This window comes from Mobula birostris, chromosome 7 (genome assembly GCF_030028105.1).
Source record: "Mobula birostris isolate sMobBir1 chromosome 7, sMobBir1.hap1, whole genome shotgun sequence".
Classification (NCBI taxonomy): Eukaryota; Metazoa; Chordata; class Chondrichthyes; order Myliobatiformes; family Myliobatidae; genus Mobula; species Mobula birostris.
The window spans coordinates 164,356,205-164,377,254 of record NC_092376.1 but is presented as its reverse complement, the minus strand read 5'-3'; the positions used below and the strand labels follow the sequence as shown (position 1 = coordinate 164,377,254).

At 42.8% G+C, this 21,050-nt stretch overlaps 1 protein-coding gene across 2 annotated transcripts in view; it reads left to right on the top strand.

Annotated features, from left to right (window-relative positions):
- Positions 1-21,050, top strand: part of LOC140200548 (E3 ubiquitin-protein ligase SH3RF1-like) — a 99,216-nt gene that overhangs the window by 1,813 nt on the left and 76,353 nt on the right. For both annotated transcript variants that reach the window (XM_072264035.1, XM_072264037.1), the window contains exon 2: positions 7,835-8,251. In XM_072264035.1, the coding sequence (XP_072120136.1) occupies positions 7,850-8,251 (402 nt within the window). In that variant the 5' untranslated portion in view covers positions 7,835-7,849. The remainder of the gene's footprint in view (positions 1-7,834; positions 8,252-21,050) is intronic.

Here is a 21,050-nt window from a genome sequence, read left to right as displayed (position 1 = left end):
TGTATTTCTGATCGCAAAAGACGACTTTACTGATGTGGGGATATTATACTTGTTGCATGCTTCAGTTGTCACAACCTCTTATACAGTTGGGCACACCAAAGTTAACGAAACCGTATCTGTGCATGCGGCCCTGGGAGCCGTATTGCCCTTCATCATTAATGTGGAACAGTTGGTTGTGCTGTTTCCAGTTTCAAAGGAGACCAAAGTATTCAGCTTACCTAGTTGTAGTATATCACTATGACTAGAATCCGGCGTCATCAGAAATATTCTGAGAAATAAACTGCATGACATATTTGCAAACAAATTGCCATGGCGTGCAGTGGATGCACTGGCTCCTCATGTTGAAATAAAACTATTACAACCCTAATCCGCCATGAAATGGGCAGTGCAGGGTTATAGCTAATTGAGTGTCTGCCTTGTAGCACCAAAGACATTGGTTTAGTCCTGAGTTCCAATACTGTCTAAGTTTCTACCTTTAAGCCTGTTGGGTTTTCTCCAGGTGCCCTGGTTTCCTCTGTTATCCCAAAAATTTGGAGGTTGCGAGAGCAATTGGCCCCTTCAGGATGAGTTGATGCGAATGTGGATAATGGGATTATGTATGATTAGTATAATTGAGTGAATGTTGGATAGCATGGATACAATAAGCCAAATGGCCTGTTCCTGTGCTATTTCACTCTGTGATCTTATGTCATAGCTTTCAGTGCACTAAAACATATAGAATAATTATGATCATATACGGCACTGTGCAAAAGTCTTAGGCACATATAGCTAGGGTGCCTGAGACTTTTGCACAATACTGTAATAATTTTACATATTGCACTGTACTGCTGCCGCAAAAAAAAATTCCATGACATATGTGAGTGATGACAACCCTGATTCTGATACTGTGGACTGAGATTGGGAAGGGGGCAGGAAGAGGGGAAAGGGGAAGGACGAGGGGAGGGTGCAGGAAGCGCCAGAGAGACATTCTGTAATGACAAAAAAGCTAATTGATTGAAATCAATTGACATTGACATTGGTGTGTCAGGGCTGGGTGTGTCTACACCTGTGCCAAACCCCACCCCTCTTTCTCTGCCATCTGTCCCACACCCCTCCCTCACCTTTGCTCCTGCCAGATTTCTGAACTTGCTCTGTGCTCTATGTTGACAAATACAGTACTGTGCAAAATCTTAGATGCCCTAGCTATGTATATGTGCCCAAGTCTTTTGCACAGTATTCTTCTCAGTTTTCTGTAATCTGCGATTTTTTTCCCCCATATTTTTCATTGGTTTTGTCTGTTTTCTGTCAGAGGTATTTTAGTAAGAATTTATGCTGGGTTCAGGGCAGCATATGGTGGAGCTATAACAGTATTAAGGTTTTACCATTCAGAGTATGCAACCAGTATAATGTGCTCATGTTAATAAAGTAGTTTAGAGCCATTCAAAAAGCAAATGCATTGCAAACAAATAGTAAGAATTTTATTTGCAGTTGATGGGTTAAAATACATTAAAAGACCAGAAGACTCTAAGACATAGGAGCAGAATAAATGATTCAGCTCATTGAGTCTGCTGCACCATTTCACCATGGTTAATTTATTATCCCTCTCAACCCTGTTCTCCTGTCTTCCTCTTGTAACCTTTGACGCCCTTAATAACCAAGAACCTATTAAATTCCACTTTAAATATAACCATTGACTTGGCCTCCACAGCCGTCTGTGGCAATGAATTCCACAGATCCTCCTCATCTCTGTTCTAAAGGTACGTCTTTCTATTCTGACACAGTGCCCTCTGGAGCTGGACTCCCCCACTATAGAAAATATGTTCTCCACATCCATTCTATCTGGGCCTTTCAATAGGTTTCAATAAGGTCCCCTTCATTCTTCTGAATTCCAGCAAGTACAGGCCTACAGCCATCAAACACTCCTAATATATGAACCCTGTCATTTCTGGGATCGTTCTTATGAACCTCCTCTTAAATACGTGAAAATGAACTGCATAAACCAGAACCTTTTATCTTCATTTCCCAATATGAACACTACAGTACAGCAACAGGCCTTTCAGCCAGTCTAGTCCATACTGAAACATTAATCTGCATAGTCCCATTGACCTACACCTGAACCATACCCTTCCATTCCCCTCCCATCCACGTACCTATCTAAATTTCTCCTAATTGCTGAAATTGGCCCTGCGTTCACCACTCGTGCTGGCAGCTCATTCCACACTCTCACCACCTTAAACATTTCACCTTTCCCCCTTAACCTATGACCTTCAGTTCAAGCCTCACCCAACCTCAGTGGAAAACACCTACTTCTACTTACCCTATCTATACCTCTCATAATTTTGTATGCTTCTATCAAATCTCCCCATAATCTTTTTACGTTCTAGGGAATAGATTTCTAACCTATTCACCCTTTCCCTATAACTTAGGTCAGCGGTCCCCAACCACCGGGCCGCAAAGCATGTGCTACCAGGCCGTGAGGAAGTGATATGAGTCAGCTGCACCTTTCCTCATTCCCTGTCGCTTGAACATAGGGTTGCCAACTGTCCCGTATTTGCCAGGACATCCGTATATTGGGCTAAATTGGTTTGTCCCATACGGGACCACCCTTGTCCCGTGTTTCCCCCGCTAATGTAGAGTGTTCCTATGAAACCTTTCGTGCTGAAATGGCGTGAAGCGAAGAAGCAATTACCATTAATTTATATGGGAAAATTTTTTGAGTATTCCCAGACCCAAAAAAATAACCTATCAAATCATACCAAGTAACACATAAAACCTAAAATAACACTAACATATAGTAAAAGCAGGAATGATATGATAAATACACAGCCTATATAAAGTAGAAATAATGTATGTAGAGTATAGTTGGGAAGATGAAAGCAAAACTGATTTCTGGGGGGGAAAATCAGCACGTATGCGCGTGCGCACACAGGTGCCTGCACAAGGCTTCATGGTCATGGTAGTCTTTCCTGGAGTAAAATGTCCAGGGATTTGACTGCTACTTTTGTCCCTTATTTGGGAATGAGAAAGTTAGCAACCCTAACTGTAAAAGACATGTTGAGGTGAGCTTAACCCTACTTGAACACCCCTCTTCCCCCGCCCGTCGGCTGGTCCGCTAGAATATTGTCAATATTAAACCGGTCCGCGGTGCGAAAAGGGTTGGGGACCCCTGACTTAGGTCCTCAAGTCCTGGCAGCATTCTTTTAAATTTTCTCTGCACTCTTTCAATCTTACTTGCATCTTTTCTGTAGGTTTATGACCAAAACTGCACACAATACTCCAACTTAGACCTCACCAATCTCTTATACAACTTCAACATAACTTCTCAACTCCTGTACTCATTACATTGATTTGTGAAGGCTAAAGCTTTCTTTATGATCCTATCTACCTCTGATGCCATTTTCAACAAAATTATGGATCTGTATTCCCAGATCCCTCAGTGCTCTACCGCTCACTGTGTAAGACCTACCCTGGTTGGTCCTCCCAAAGTGCAGCATCTTACACTTGTCTGCATTAAAAGCCATCTGCCATCTTTCAGTCTATTTCACCAGATGGTCCAGATCCCCCTGCAAGCTTTGATAGACTTCCTCACTGTCCACTACACCCCCAGTCTTGGTGTCATCCACAAATTTGCTGATGCAGTTTACCACATTATCGTCCAGGTCATTGATATAGATGACAAACAACAACAAACCCAGCATCAATCCTGGCAGTACACCACTAGTCACAGGCCTCCAGTCAGGGAGGCAACCATCTACAGCCACACTATAGCTTCTTCTGCAAAGCCGACGTCTAATCCAGTTTACTCCCTCATCTTGAATGCCAAACAATTAAGCCTTCTTCACCAACTTCCCACGTGGGACCTTGCTAAAGACCATGTAGACAATATCCACTGCCTTGCTTTCATCAACTTTCCTGGTAACTTCATTGAAAATCTCTGTAAGATTGGTTAAGCTCGACTTACCACACACAAACCTATTTTGACTATCCATCGACAGTCCCTGTCAATTCAAATACTTGCATGCCCGGTCCCTCAGAATACCTCCCAATAACTTTCTACTATTGATGTCAGGCTCACCGGCCTATAATTTCCCAGCTTATTCATTGAGACTTTTTTAAACAATGGAACAACTTTAGAACAAAATTGACCATGCTCCAATTTAGAATCTCAACCTGAGGAGCAGACTATTATCACAACTATATGCAATAGTCTGTGATCTAAATCCTGTGGACTGTTGGATGGTCTATAAATATAATCCTATTAACATGGTCAAACACGTCTTCTTCCTCAAAAAGTTCCTCCCCACACCTTTAGGCACATGGGGCAGCAACCTTGTAGTTTCTTTAGTATTTGTCTGTTTTACAAGGCCAAGTTGCTAGCTCAACGCTCAACCCAGCATGGGTGGAACTCTTGCAAGGAGCTGGCCGGATTCGAACCCGGGGCCTCTCACTCCAAAGTGCGGGTGCAGATACCAGTACTCCACCGGCACGGACTACCTATTCCTCAGTTCTACCCATAAAGCCTCACTAGATGAGCTCTCCGGTCTGTCGTGACTGAGCAGGATCAGAATCAGAATCCTTTATTATAGCCAGGTATGTGGACACATACAGGGAATTTGATGCCGGCTTCCCTGAGCTCTCGCTGTACAGAATCAAAAAGCAAACAATAGTGCAAATAATCGTGAACTATATACAGTGAGGTATACCTGTGTATGTACAGGTGGACTTGGTTTATAATAGACTAAAACTCAAGTGTTCATAAGACTGATGGCATACGGAAAGAAACTGTTCTTGTACCTATTTGTCCTGGCATACAGTGATCTAAAGTGCCTGTCAGAAGGAAGGAGTTGGAACAGGTGATATCCAGGGTGTGATGGGTCTACAATGATGCTGCTTGCTCGCTTCCTGACTCTAGATGTATATAAGTCCTGGATCAAGGGCAGCTTCACACCAATAATCCCTTCCGCAGCCCTGAAGGTTCTTTGGAGTCTATTCTTGTCTTGTTTGGTAGTTGATTCAAGCCAGACAGTGAAGGACAAACAGAGAACAGACTGGTGTATTCCTGAATAGAATTGAATCGGCGGCTCCTGAGGCAGGTTGTACTTCCTGAGTTGACGTAGAGTGCTGTGACATTTACCCTGACTAATAATGCCACCCCTTTAATTCCTCCTGCTCTATCACATATAAACAACAGCACCCTGCTGCTCCTGCAACCAAGTCTCACTAATACCTGCAATCACATAATTCCAAGTGTTGATCCATGCCCTAAGCTTTCATACATAGGGGTGTATGAAAGCTTTTCCACAACACTCCTTGCTTTGAAATATATGCAGCTCAGAACATTCGTCCCACTATGCTCAACCTTTCAATTCCTGGCTTTGTATGTAGGCTTAACAACCTCTTTCTCCATAATCACACCAATATCTGTTCTTCTGGCTCCCTCACTTCCATCCTCCTGCAACTCTAGTTGAAACCACCCCATGTACTGTAGCACAAGCAACAAGGATATTAGTCCCCTTCATTGCAGGTGCTCTTAGCAGGAAGGATCCAAACTAATTCTGCTCCCCTAACCAATGAAAGGAAGTTCTGTGGATGAGAACAAGATTCCCGGATGGTTTGTTGCCTTCCAGGTGCCAGGGTCACAGATATCTCAGATCGAGGTCACAACATTAAGTGGGATTATTTGGAACATTCAGCCTCAACACTCTGATGCATGAAAGGAAAGTACTCAGGACTTTCAAATTTATATCCAGTACACCTCCTGCATCTTGGGTTAAATCCTGGAAGGTTTCTTATTTTTCCCTCATGCATCAAAATTCAGCAGGCTTCTTTCAGGAGGCATGTAATTTCCTGGTGTCTCTGAGCTGTTTACATTTTGGGGAAGGGAACAGCCCTACCTTTAATTAACTGCAGAGTTTTGTGGGAAGACCAGCATTAGGCCAACGGTCTGTGGAACAAACTTTTATCACTTCTATCTCAGGAAAAGAGGATTATGTTTGATTCCTTCACAATAGGCAGACAAGGATGATGTTTATTGCACAATGTTAATGAGCCCTTGGACTGCATTACTTGCTGGGTCTTTTTATTGTCATGCAACCACATTTTTATGGATCCAGAGTCAGATGTGGGTTTGTCCAGATTTTCTTCCCTGAAGGAAATTAGTGGAGCAAATGGGGTTTTGTTCCATATTTGCAGATGATACAGAGATATGTGGAGTTGCAGGTAGTGTTGAGGAAGCAGGAAGTCTGCAGAAATTATCGGACAGATTAGGAGAATGGTCAAAGAAGTGGCAGTTAGGATACAGTATGGAGAAGTGTATGGTTATGCACTTTGGTAGAAGGAATAAAGGCATATACTAATTTCTAAAGCGGGAGCTAATTCAGAAATCAGAGGTGCAGAAAGGCTTGTTAGTCCTTGTGCAGGATTGCCGAAAGGTTTACTCAGAGGAGGTTTATGAGAATGATCTTGGGAATGAAAGGGTTAATATATGGCTCTGGGCCTCTACGCGCTGTTATTTAGAAGAATGAAAGGGGATATCATTGAAACCTACAGAATATTAAAAGATCTAGTCAGGGTGAACGTGGAGAGGACGTTTCCAATAGTGGGGTTATCTAGAACCAGAATACGCCACCTCAGAATAGAAGGATGTCCCTTTACAATACAGATGATGAGGAATTTCTTTATCTCAAGGGTAGTGAATCTATGGCATTCGTAACTGTTTTAGAACTTACAGAATTGTAGACCAAAGTGCTCCCTTACTGCCACTTCTTTTCCTTTGCTCTGTAGACTAAAATTAACTTGAAGCCAGAATTTGTAATCCAGAAATTTGTTACTGACTATAAAATACAGCATTAGAACTAGGCCATTCGGCCCATCAAGTCTACTGCAATGTTTCATCATGGTTGATTTTTTTCCCTCCCTCTCACTTCGATCTCCTCCCTTCTCCCCATAACCTTTGAATCTTTACTCACCAAGAACCTATCAACCTCCACTTTAAATATACATAGTAACTTGGCCACCGCAGCTTTCTGTGACAATGAATTCTATAGACCCTCTCAAGCACATCTTCCTTAGATATGGGGTCTGAAACTGCTTACTATACTCAAAACGCTGTCTGGACAGTGCCTTATAAAGCCTTAGCATTACATCTTTGCCTTTTTATTCTGGTCCCCTGAAAATAAATTCTGAAATTGCCAGACATCCCACCCTGCAAAAACTCATTTCAGGGAGGTAGCACCATCAATTTGCGGGAGTCTCCGGGACCTTCCGGGAGAGGTGGGATGCCTGCAATAGAGTAGCTTCTTAGCAGCTGGCCAGCTAGTTTAAATAACGTTAGCTATGCTAATGAATGAATGACACCTGTTAAACTCACCTCAACATGTCTTTTACAGTCTTAACCCACCATGGGCAATAGAAAAGTCACTGTTGCAAACAGTGCAGCGAGCAACACTGTCATTATTTTTGACCCCTATTAGGCAGGGGTACACTTTAGTGTAGTCTGGAGTGACGTACGTTTTATATTTTCTTTTTTTGGAACACTCTGCCATGGTGCGCATGTGCTCTCTCTCTTACGCGCACTCTCTTGCTCTCTCTCGCGCTCGCTCTCAAAAAAATTGATTTCCCGGATATTGTATATAATTTGCGGGCATCAGTGAGCCACTATCAATATGCAGGAGACTCCTGGAACTTCTGGGAAAGGTGAGATGTCTGCATTGCATTTATGCTCCTTACCACTGGCTGCGAGTTTGCCTTTAGGGAATCTTGATCCCTTTGCACCTCCGATTTCTGAATGGATAATCATGTTCAAAACAGTTGCAAACCTTCTTAAACCTAACCCATTTTCCTGCTTGATTTCCAGGGAGATTGTGTTTTGATGAGATGGTATTGTGGAAGTAGAATGGATGACCTCGCCTTGCTGGACTTGCTGGAATGCCCAGTGTGCTTTGAAAGGCTGGATGCCACTGCCAAGGTGTTGCCATGCCAGCATACCTTCTGCAAGCCCTGTCTCCACAGGATATTCAACTCCAGGAAGGAACTCCGGTGCCCAGAATGTAGGACTCCGGTTACATGTAGCATTGAAGAACTGCCTGCTAACTTGCTGCTGGTTCGCCTGCTGGATGGCATTAAGTACGGGCAAACAAACGGCAGGGTCATTCCTCCTCAAGCAGCGCAGGCTCCTGCAAATCAGGATCAAGGAAAAAGAAGCACAGACCCAGTCAATCCTCATAGCAGCCTGGTGAACTCACTTCCCAGTGCCAGGAGCCCCACAGAAAAGGTAACGTTAAAGTTACTTTATCTTTGCATTCCCGAAAGCAGTTTATGATGTCATGCATACAAAACGCTGGAGGAACTCAGCAGGTCAGGAAGCTTCTATGGAGGGGAATAAACAATTGATGTTTCTGATGCTTCAGGGGTGTCTGAAAATCTTCTGTTGATCGTACATCAGCTGATAGAGACAAGTTATCCCTGAAGATGTTGACAGGGGAATACTTATATAAAATGTCCTTGATTAGGGGCAGAACAAAGAGGATTGGGGGGGGGGGGGGCGGATGAGGAGGTAGAAGTGAATCAGCCCGAAACTTCAACTGTTTATTTTTTTCCATAGATGCTACCTAACATGCTGAGTTACTCCAGATTTTTATATGTGATACTCCTGGTTTCCAGCATCTGCAGAATCTCCTGGGTTAGCCAATATGTTATGTGGGTTTTTTTCAGGGTGTGGTCATCATCTATTCATTGCCTGTCTCTAAATGTCCTGGGAGGCACTCTTATTAAAGGGCTATTCTTACTGAGAAATTTCATTGATAATTGAGTAGCTTGCTTCAGATGGCAATAGCACTGGGAATTCTCTCCATAAATCTCCAGCATGTACTGATATACTGTGTAAATGTAGTGTCTGAGAATCTTCTGCTGATAGAGAGAGACCAGTTATCCCTGGAGATGTTGACAGGAGAATATTTATATAAAATCTTCAGGGTTAGAGGCAGAACAGAGGGGAGTGAAGATGGAGGAAGGCAGGTGGAATTGAATACAGATATTCAGTGACCATGTTTCTTGAAGCAGTCAGAGAAAATAAATGTTTGGAGCCAAAGCAAATGAGCTTCTGATTTAATTAGACAGGTCAAATCCATACTGGTTATCACAGTAATTATAATGCTAGAGGACAGATAGGAATGGTATTGATATTGTTGGAAGATCATATCATGAATTTCTGGTTTAAGATGCCACTGATGAAGCACAATGACAACTTGCTGGTAGCAAACAAAACTATAAATTATTGTATTAGTCACAGTTTTTCTTGGATATGATCATTGCAGTCAATAGCCTGTAACTTCTCTTTTGAGGTTGAGCTTTTGAACCACCTGTATGACCTGGCATTTTTGTAGTGTGAGAAGTAGTCTCTAAGTTGCAGCGTGGCGGGTTCAAGCTGAATTGAGGCGGTGATGCCTGGGCCCGAGGGTGGGTAACGAGCCAATGTTTGGCTATTGCTGGAGTGGACTTGAAGCTGATTCAATGTGGTAGAATTGAGACGAGGTGAGCAGATGCAAGGTAGATTTGAGGTGGCGGGGCCTGAGCCCGGGTCCAAGACGAGTAACGACCCAAGGTTTGGCTGATTTAAGAAATGTCATGGTTTGGGGGCCAGAGGTGAGGGGCAGGCTGATGTTCAGTTCACTGATCCATGAGGTTTACTCGTCCCTGCACAGAACTGAGGCTGTGGCCTGCGGCTAACAGGCTGCTGGATCGGTTGCAGTGATGACTGTCTTTGTGGGGAAAGACTCACTTTTGTGAACTTCAATTCTGAATGTTACTTGCTTATTTTTATTGTTTGCATGATTTGTTTTTTTTTCTGCACTTTGGGTGTTTGACATTCTTTTCTTTAATGGGTTCTATTGGTTTTCTTTGTTTTGTGGCTGTCTGTAAGGAGACAAAACTCAAGGTGGTATATAGAATACATACTTTCACATACTTTGGTAATAAATGTACTTTGAAAATCTACAGACAATGACATACAAGTAGCTGATGTGCACATGACAACAAATAGTGCGACTTCAAAAATAAGTCAAAATAATAATAAATAAACAAATAATATTGAGGACATGAGATGTAGAGTCCTTTAAAATGAGGAGTCTATAGGTTGTAGTATCAGTTCATTATTGAGGTGAGTACAGTTATCATGTCAGCCACTGACATATCTGCTTCCAAACACCGACCAGTCTCTGTGTTATAAAATACTTGTCCCACACATCTCCTTTCAAGAATATTAAGTACTTACAAAGGCTGTTGGCGCATTGCTCAGAAAAAGCCGAGTTTCATCTTTCATCACAAAATGTTGTGGCCCTGCACTTCTCTCTACTAACTGAGATGCTCAGAAAATATGTTTGAGAATTTCTCTACATTGATGTAAGCTCACAGAACATTGAAAGCTGTCTGGGATCATAAAGACTAATTGAGGGTCGATCTTTACAGTGACAGACTTGAGAGAAGCGAACCCCAACAAAGGAGCTGAGAATCACATCTCTTCATGGTTCACCAGAGCCTTTCTAATACAGTTAAATTGTGGGGCGACATGGTAGCCTAGTGGCAGCTGTAAGATTGGGGTTCAGTTCCCCCCTCTCTGTAAGGAGGTTATGGTTTCCTCCGGTTGCTCTGGTTTCCTCCCATATTCTAAGAAGATGTACAATTAGGATTAGTGAGTTGTGGACGTGCTACATTAGCGCTGGAAGCTTGCGACCCTTGCAGATTCCTTGTTGATTTGATTTGACACAAACAACGCATTTCACTGTATATTTCGATCTTCCTGTGGAAAAATAGAGCTAATCTTTCTTTCCTTCTAAATATCCCAAGGTGTTTCATGTGGTTTCTACCGAATAAGATTTGATACTAAAACACAGAAAGATCTATCTTTGGATATTGGATATTTAAGAGCTTGGAGAAGGAGGTAGGTTTTAAGAAGCATGATGATAGAGAATAGGGAATAATTAAGGGAAGGATCTCCAGTGTGCTGGATGAAAGGCAGTAAAGCTGATTCTTCATTGAAGGGCTAATGAAATAGAGGATGTATGATAGATTTCTGTCAGATGCTTCACAGCTTCAGATTCTGTTTCTCTTTCCACAGAGGCTGCTTGACCTACTGAAAGTTTCTAGAATTTTCTGTATTTCTAATCAGATTTTCAGCTTCTGCAGTTTTTGGATTTTCATTCACTATTGAATGTAATGAAAATCTCTGGCATGTTCCATTGGGTGGAGTCAAATAAAATTTGCCACTTCTTGCATCACTGTATTCCAATCCATATCTGGCTGGCATGCACATAAGTTAATCTTAATTACAGCCAAACTCAGCAGTTACTTGTACATTGTCTTTTAAGAGGTTGCTTTTATATTTATCGTTTTTTTATGCTTACTGTGGTTTTTTACACTGCATCAGATTTGGAGTAACAATGATTTTGTTCTCCTTTACGCTCATGTCCAAAAAAAAAACATAATCTTGAATAAATAGTACAATTACAAGTAGCTACGAAGAGGCAATAGCAGGCAAGTGTTCAAATCATTTCTTCCTTTGCCTGATTGAAGTGCTTTGGTATTATATCTTGTTACTTTGTCTGGTGTTGCCAAGGTAACTGGATGAGACCATCTAGTTTGTGCATCTGGTAGGTCAAGTCCAATCAGTAGCCTCTTAGCTCTCCTGAGTGTAGGTTGTTCAAAGTGCTTCTATGCAAACCTTTTGCAATGCATGATTAAACCAAACTTCTGCAGTTACTAAGTCCAGCAAAGCTAACTGCTTACCTTCCCAGGTAAATTATTTATGGACCAAAATTCCTAGGGTATCTGGATGCTGGCTTAGTACATTTACTATTAATGTTCAAGGCAAGGGGAATTAGATTGTAAGATACATTTCAAAGATCAGTGGATGTTAGAATTACTTTTCCTCATTATATACCAGTGAGTAGTGTTACAATGTGAGCATTTGCAGAGACCATCATGCATAATGAGGCAGAGGAGAACTGGGCTGACATCAATTTATTTTTGAGATAGGCAGGCAAAGTTATTTGTAAAAAAAAATGATCCTATTCCACTCACAGCTGTAACTACAGAAATGTGTCAATCCTAATTGAAAACATGATTTGTAAACAATGTCAGAAGTAAAATTCAGTAGTTAGCCCCCGTCCGGTTTTCCCAGTACCCTCAAGGCTTTAAATGCCCTCACTGTGCAGCTAGTTATCATTACAGTGACAAACTAGTCCTATTGTGGCATTCTTTATGCTGACTACCCACATTTAACAGACTCATGCCTTGTTTTAGCTGAATGCTCTGCTGTTAATCACATTTCAAAGATACAGCGACAGAGTTAGTAGAGCTGCAGTGACCTGTGTTCAGTCCTGACCTCCTGTGCTGTCCGTGTGGAATTCTTCCTATGACCATGTGACCTTGCTCCAGGTGCTCTCATTCCACATCCCGAAGATGTTCGGGTTGGTTGGCTAACTGGGCACTGTAAGTCACCTCTATCGTGTAGGGGAGCAATGGGATCCAAGGGAGCTGATGGCAATGTGGGAGAAAAACAATGAGATTAGTGCAAATGTGTGTTAGACCACACTTGGAATGTTGCGTTCAGTTCTGGTCACCTCATCGTAGGAAGGTTGCAGAAGCTTTAGGAAAGGTGCAGAAGAGATTTACCAGGATGCTTCATGGATTAGACAGCATATCTTATGAGGATGAGTTGAGTGAGCTGGGGCTTCTCTCTTCGTAGCGAAGTAGGATAAGAAGTGACTTAATAGAGGTGTTGTCAGTCTCTGAAGTTCTCTGAGGGTGGTGGAGGCCAGGTCATTAGAAAAGTTGGGATGTTATGTTGAAGTTGTATGAGACGTTGGTGATGCCTCATTTGGAATACTGCTTGCAGTTATGATCTCCTACCTACAGGAAAGATATTAAAAACATTGAAACAGTACAGGGAAAATTTACAAGGATGTTGCCGGGACTCAAGGACCTGAATTATGGGGAAAGGTTAAAAAGGTTAGGACTTTATTTTCTAGAACACAGAAAAGTAAGGGGAGACTTGATAGAGATTAAGAGGGATATAGATAGGATAAATGCAAGCAGGCTTTTTTCACTGAGATTGGGTGAGACTAGAACTAGAGATTATGGGTTAAATTAGTCATAGACATAGTCATACTTTATTGATCCCGGGGGGAATTGGTTTTCGTTACAGTTGCAAATAGTAATAAAACCATAAACAGTTAAATAGTAATATTCAAATTACACCAGGAAGTAAGTCCAGGACCAAACTATTGGCTCAAGGTGTCTGACCCTCCGAGGGAGGAGTTGTAAAGTTTGATGGCCACAGGCAGGAATGACCTCCTATGATGCTCTGTGCTGCATCTCGGTGGAATGAGTCTCTGGCTGAATGTACTCCTGTGCCCATCCAGTACATTACGTAGTGGATGGGAGACATTGTCCAAGATGGCATGCAACTTGGACAGCATCCTCTCTTCAGACACCACCGTCAGAGAGTCCAGTTCCATCCCCACAACATCACTGGCCTTACGAATGAGTTTGTTGATTCTGTTGGTGTCTGCTACCCTCAGCCTGCTGCCCCAGCACACAACAGCAAACATGATCGCACTAGCCGCCACAGAGGGATCAAAATAAATTTATTATCAAAGTACATATATATCACCATATACAACCCAGAGATTCATTTTCTTGTGGACATACTCAATAAATCTATAGTAAAATAATAACCATAATAAAATCAACGAAAGACTGCACCAACTTTCAACCAGTTCAGCTAGTGTGCAAAAGACGACAGACTGTGTAAAAACAAAAAGAAAGAAATAATAATAAATAATCAATAAATGTCTGATGAAAAACATGAGATGAGGAGCCCTTGAAAGTGAGTCCATAGGTTTTGGGAACAGTTCAGTGTTGGGGTGAGTGAAGTTATCCCCTCTGGTTCAAGAGCCTGATCGTGGAGGAGTAATAACTGTTCCTGCACCTGGTGGTGTGAGTCGTGAGGCTCCTGTACCTTTGTCCTGGTGGCAGCAGCGAGAAGAGAGCATGGTCTGGGTAGTGGAGGTACCTGATGATGGATGCTGCTTTCCAGCGACAATGCTCCGTGTAGGACTTTATCCGTAATGGGCTCGGCCAGGATTTTCCATTCAAGGGCATCAGTGTTTCCAAACTATACTGTGATGCAGCCAATCAATATACTCTCCACCACACATCTATAGAAGTTTGTCCAAGTGTTAGATGTCGTGCCGAATCTTTGCAAACCTAAGGAAGTAGAGGCAGATGCCGTGCTTTCTTCGTAATTGCACTTCCACGCTGGACTCAGGACAGGTCCTCTGAAATGATAACACCGAGGAATTTAGCGTTGCTGACCTTCTCCACTTGTGATCCTCTGGTGAAGACTGGCTCATGGACCTGTGGTTTCCACCTCCAGAAGTCAATAATTAGCTCCTTTGTCTTGCTGACACTGAGGAAGAGGTTGGTGTTGTGGCACCAAACAGCCAGATTTTTAATCTCCCCCCCTATATACTGATTCGTCACTACCATTGATTCAGCGTGCAACAGAGTGTCATCAGCAAGCTTGAATATGGCATTGGAGCTTTGCTTATCCACACAGTCATAAATGTAAAGCAAGTACAGCAGGGGGCTAAGCACGCAGCATGGTGGTGCATCTGTGCTGATGGAGATTGTGGAGGAGATGTTGTTGCCAATCTGAACTGAGGTCTGCAAGTGAGGAAATGAAGGATCCAGTTGCACAGAGAGGTATCGAGGCCAAGGTCTTGAAGCTAGTTTTGAGGGGATGATGGTACTGAATGCTGAGCTTGTAGGGTTAAGGGTGAAAGGTGGAATACTTAAGGAGAACATGAAGGGAATCTTTTCACTCAGAGGATGGTGAGAGTGTGGAACAGTGGAAGTGGTGGATGCGGGTTCGATTTCAGCATTTAGGAGAAGTTTGAATCAGTACATGGATGGGAGGGGTATGGAAGGCTTTGTCCAGGTGCAGGTCAATGGGATGAGGCAGAATAATAGCTCAGCATTATTAGATGGGCCATAAGACCATAAGATTTAGGAGCAGAAGTAGGCCATTCAGCCCATCAGGTCTGCTCCACCATTCAATCATGGGCTGTTCCAATTTTTCCAGTCATCCCCACTCCTCTGCCTTCTCCCCATAGCCCTTGATGTCTTGGCTAATCAAGAACCTATCTATCTCTGCCTTAAATGCACCCAATGGCTTGGCCTCCACAGCCACTTGTGGCAACAAATTCCACAGATTTACCACCCTAAAGGCCTGTCACTGTGCTGTAGCACTCTATGACAATATATATTTAAAGCAGAGATTGACAATTATTTTAAAGATTGCAGAATTGAGGGTTATGAGAAACTGCCACTGAAGAGGAGTTGAGCCAGTGTAGATCAGTGATGCTCATACTGAATAACAGGGTTGGCTTGAGGGAACCGGTAGCCTGTTTATGTTGGTGTGCTGTAAGAGAAGTCAATCTGGAAAATGGTGGAGAAGGGTCTGGGTTGAATAGCTGGAGAGGCCCAGTCTAATGATAGGTTGCTTGTGCGAGGGGATGGTAGGAAATGTTCTTTGCTTGATGTATAATTGGAGGATGTAGGCTTATAGCGTATTATAAACTCAGGAGATTCTGCAGATGCTGGAAATCCAAAGCAACACACACAAAATGCTGGAGGAACTCAGCAGGTCAGGCAGCATCTATGGAAATGAATATACAGCTGATGTCTTGGGCCGAGACCCTTCTTCAGCACTGGAAAGGAAAGGGGAAAGATGCCCGAAAGGGGAGGTGAAGGAGAATAGCTAGATGGTGATTGGTGGAGCCAGGTGGGTAGGAAAAGTAAACTGCTGGAGAGGAAGGAATCTGATAGGAGAGGAGAGTGGACCGTAGGAAAAAGGGAGTGAGGAGGGGACCCGGGGGAGGTGACAGGCAGGTGAGAAGAGGTAAGAGGCCAGAGTGGGGAATTGGATATTAGCCCTCCAGAGGGTGGTAGGGAAGGTAGGGTTGCAGTGGGGGGTTGGTGGATGAGAGAGGATGGCTTTTTGGAGGTCTCCAACAATCCACTCCCACTACCCCCACTGATAATTAGACTGACTTAGAGGATTGGTGAGTGTTTGACGAAGGGGAATGGGGGACGGTGCTATTGCACGTCATCTCCGTTCTGGATACGTTATCCCACTGGACAATACAGTCTAGACCCTAGCTATACATTGTCATTTAAGTAGATCTCAACAGTTCTCCAGTAACAAACAAGCGTGAAATTAATTTAGGACTGTGAATTTGGAGGTGTCATTTCTATTTAACATGAGATCTCAAAGGTCTTAATCTGTCAGCTGATATAACCATCAGTAGAATGGTGATTATCAGTGTGCCACAATCCAATGTGTCTCTGCTCCTGTACATTAATGCAGAAATATTTGTATCACAATTGTAACTACAACAGATGACTGTGTGCTGTAAAGTGTGGAATATCTTCTTTAAAGCTGATAGCTTTAATCACATCTTCATACCGTTGACCGACTCCTTGTATATTCACAGTCCGCCCACACATACAGCACACTTTTGAAAAAGAATGTCTTGTATTGTTAACATTTGTCATTGAGGTCTCTTTATTGTGCCTCTCGGAGGAAGCACTTGGAACTCTGGATAATGATTGTTCCTTTTATTCCATTATTTATGCACTTCGTTGCCATTAAAGCAATCCCAAGATTTAGTTAATCGTGTTGAGGCAGCTGATGAGCTGCCTTACCAATCTCCCTGTCTATAAGATAGAGGAGTTGTAAAGTTTCTTTCAGCTCTAAAGTGCTCAAGTGTGGACTACAATGGGTCCCCCAGGTGATGTGGTGGTCAGCATAACGCTATTACAGCACTGGCAATGCGAGTTCAATTCCTGCCACTGTCCGTAAAGAGCTTGTATGTTCTCACCATGACCGCGTGGGTTTCCTCCAGGTGCTCTGGTTTTCTCCCACTTTCCAAAGACGTACACGTTAGTAGGTTAATTGGTCACATGGGTGTACTTGGGTGGTGCGGGCTCTTTGGGTTGGGCCTGTTCTATGCTGTGTGTGGAAGAAAAATAAGATTCATCGGCTAAATTCCCAGCCTGTGTGTAAAATCTTGTCAGGTAGCATCCATGGAGGGAAATAGACAGTCAACATTTCAGGATACAGACCCTTCTTCTTTACTTATTGTAAGACAAGACCATTTAAAAATTCATATTAGGGAAGTTCATAAGAACATAAGAAGTAAAGGCAGGATTAGGCCATTTGGCCCCTTGTGTCTGCTGCACCATTCAATAAGCACATGGATAATCTTTTACCTCAACATCATTTTCCTGTGCAGATTCCAATTCTTAATTCCCCTAATATCCAGAAATCTGTCTGCTTCCATAGTCTTCCTAAGGTTCAACACCATTTAAATGAAGCGATTTCTTTTTTTCTTTCCTGAATGAATGAGCCCTCACTTTGAAGTTGTAACCTTTGTTGGTTCTTGACCCCTCAGCTATGCGAAACATCAGCTATGCATCTATCCCGGGGAGCCTTGAAAGAATTTTGTTGTGTTTCAGTGAGATCTCCTGTCATTCTTCTGAACTCAAATGTGCAGCCCTAATCCCCTTAAAGTCTCTTCATATGATATACCTGCCAAACCAGGAATTAGTCTGGTGAATCTTCAGACATTGTCTTTCTGAGGTCAGCAGACCAGAACTGTACACAATACCCCAGATGCGGTCATACAGAGATGTTTGGATCAAGACATCTTTTGCTGAAATCCTTTTGCAGCAATGCCTAACATATACCACTTAACTACCTAATTAAGTCCATTATTAACTACCTTATTAAGTCCATTCCAAAGTGTATAAGACAGGAGGAGAATTCAGCCCATCTACTTCCACCTCAACTACAGTAAAGATTGTCTTCTTCTGGGGCCCTTAGCTCCCAGTGACCTCCCGTCTCCATTGTCCAAATCGATGGTACAGTTGGAGTTCATCAATGTTTCTGTAATCCATTGTATCCACTGTACAGTTGATTGGTCTATACAGCTTCACCAGAGCCCTGTTGGCGGGCCTTACGCATTTCCACCTCTCACGACGGGGACATAGGGTTGGACCTTGAGAGGCACAATATGGATGGTAAATGACTATTTTCATGGTATTTAAGTTGAGGAGTTCTTTAACAGTTTTTGGAGGAATTTGGTACTTTTTCTGGTGTTTATCCATGTTTCGTCCTTCACATATTTGTCGTAATGGAGTGATTTTAATATTGTGAATTTTCAGTTACTGTTGCCACTCAGAGGGAGGTTGTCAGATCAGCCACTCTGTTCACAATTAACAATGTGGAGGATTCTGTTTTTTTGCCGTTAATGCATTGACTGTATAGACGCGTGATGTTATCAGTCTTCGGACTGTGCAAATGTCTACAGGCCATTAAGGCAATCATGTGCCATGTAGGTGTGATAAAGACCCACATACGGAGCTTTCCAAATTACTGCTGTTGCTTAATTGCAGATTCTAGTGAAGATTATATAAACAGATGTTAAACCAAATTTAAAAAATAATGCTAATGAATTTACTTCTTTCTTTACAATTATTTCTATGGTCGTCATTCTGCAGCAGAGAATAAATGGATATCTCCACAGGAAAGTCACCCTGTGTACTGTCAGTGGGCGGATCAGAAGGCACTTAAATGCTAATACTACGACTACATTGTCGAAATTGAGATACCAGCCATGTCAGTCTTGTTAACAAATTGAATATGAGAGCATGAAGTTGCTGTGCGATGAAGACTGTGGCATTAATTTGCATTTCGATGCATGTGATAATAAAGATAATGTTCATGTGTTATCACATCAAATTTGTATATCACACAAAGAGTGGCAGTGTTGATCTGACATTGGCTGACAGTACATTCCTTAGCTCTGTAGAATGTTGGATGCTTGTCAGCGTTTGTGTGTGTTTACCATTTACTGTTGAATGACAGGTCTGTTGCAAAATTGCGGAGCCTTCATGCCAAATGTTTTGATCAATTGGAATGTGTCACCGGTGAAACGATTTCACATCATAAATTATGAATCTTGGGTGGGAAATGGATCAGCAGACAGAAGGAGATGGAAAATGAGAAAAGGAGATATTGAAGTTTCCCCAGAAGGAATATTAGATTAGATTAGATTAATACTTTTTATTAATTAAAGTCAGTTTGATTTATGAAGGGGAAATTCTGTTCGATAGTCTAACTGAAGATTATTTTCAAAATGACAAGTGAAAGAAGCTGGGAGAGCAGTTGCTATGTACAAATGAATTGGAATGTAAGTTTAGGCAAGATGATGAAGTCCTCCATTGGTCAGGGTTAACCATGGACATTACGTCCCAGCTGTCTACAACATACACAACCCAGGGCAGTACAATATGGAGAGCAAGCTGTTGCCCATGTAGCAGGCTGTCCCTTTTCTGCAGATGATGAATCCAAAGGAATGGCAGAGACCAATACATTTGGCATCAGCGGCTTTGTATGAGTTGCTAGTCAGCACTGAACTCAATGTAGAATTGCCTTAGGGATTCCAGATCCAGATGTTTTCATAGAAACATAGAAAATAGGTGCAGGAGTAGGCCATTCGGCCCTTCGAGCCTGCACCGCCATTCAGTACAATCATGGCTGATCATCCAACTCAGAACCCTGTACCAGCCTTCCTTCCATACCCCCTGATCCCTTTAGCCACAAGGACCATATCTAACTCCCTCTTAAATATAGCCAATGAACTGGCTTCAACTGTTTCCTGTGGCAGAGAATTCCACAGATTCACCACTCTCTGTGTGAAGAAGTTTTTCCTAATCTCGGTCCTAAAAGGCTTCCCCTTTATCCTCAAACTGTGACCCCACGTTCTGGACTTCCCTAACATCAGGAACAATCTTCCTGCATCTAGCCTGTCCAATCCCTTTAGGATTTTATACATTTCAATAAGATCCCCCCTCAATCTTCTAAATTCCAGAGAGTATAACTCTAGTCGATCCAGTCTTTCATCATATGAAAGTCCTGCCATCCCAGGAATCAATCTGGTGAACCTTCTTTGTACTCCCTCTATGGCAAGGATGTCTTTCCTCAGATTAGGGGACCAAAACTGCACACAATACTCCAGGTATGGTCTCACCAAGGCCTTGTACAACTGCAGTAGTACCTCCCTGCTCCTGTACTCGAATTCTTTTGCTATGAATGCCAGCATACCATTCGCCTTTTTCACTGCCTGCTGTACCTGCATGCTAACTTTCAATGACTGGTGTATAATGACGCCCAGGTCTCATTGCACCTCCCCTTTTCCTAATCGGCCACCATTCAGATAATAATCTGTTTTCCTGTTTTTGCCACCAAAGTGGATAACCTCACATTTATCCACATTAAATTGCATCTGCCATGAATTTGCCCACTCACCTAACCTATCCAAGTCACCCTGCATCCTCTTAGCATCCTCCTCACAGCTAACACTGCCACCCAGCTTCGTGTCATCCGCAAACTTGGAGATGCTGCATTTAATTCCCTCATCTAAGTCATTAATATATATTGTAAACAACTGGGGTCCCAGCACTGAGCCTTGCGGTACCCCGCTAGTCACTACTTGCTATTCTGAAAAGGTCCTGTTTTTTTCCCACTCTTTGCTTCCTGTCTGCAACGTGCCTTCCCCATGAGTAATTTCGGCCACAAGGCAGTGAAGGTTTGAGATCACAGTTTTCCTTAAGACCATAAGACATAAGAGCAGAATTAGGCCATTCAGCCAATTGAGTCTGCTCTGCTGTTCCATCTGGGCTGATCGCGGATCCCACTCAACCCTATACACCTGCCTTCCCGCCATATCCTTTGATGCCCTGACAGATCAGGAAACGATCAACATTCACCTTAAAGATATGCTCGGGCTTGGCCTCCACCGCAGTCTGTGGCAAGGAATTCCACAGATTTACTGCTGTCTGGCTAGAAGAATTCCCCCTTACCTTGTTCTAAAGGGTCACCCGTCAACTTTGAGGCTGTGCCCTCTAGTTCTGGATACCCCCACCATAGGAAACATCCTCTCCAC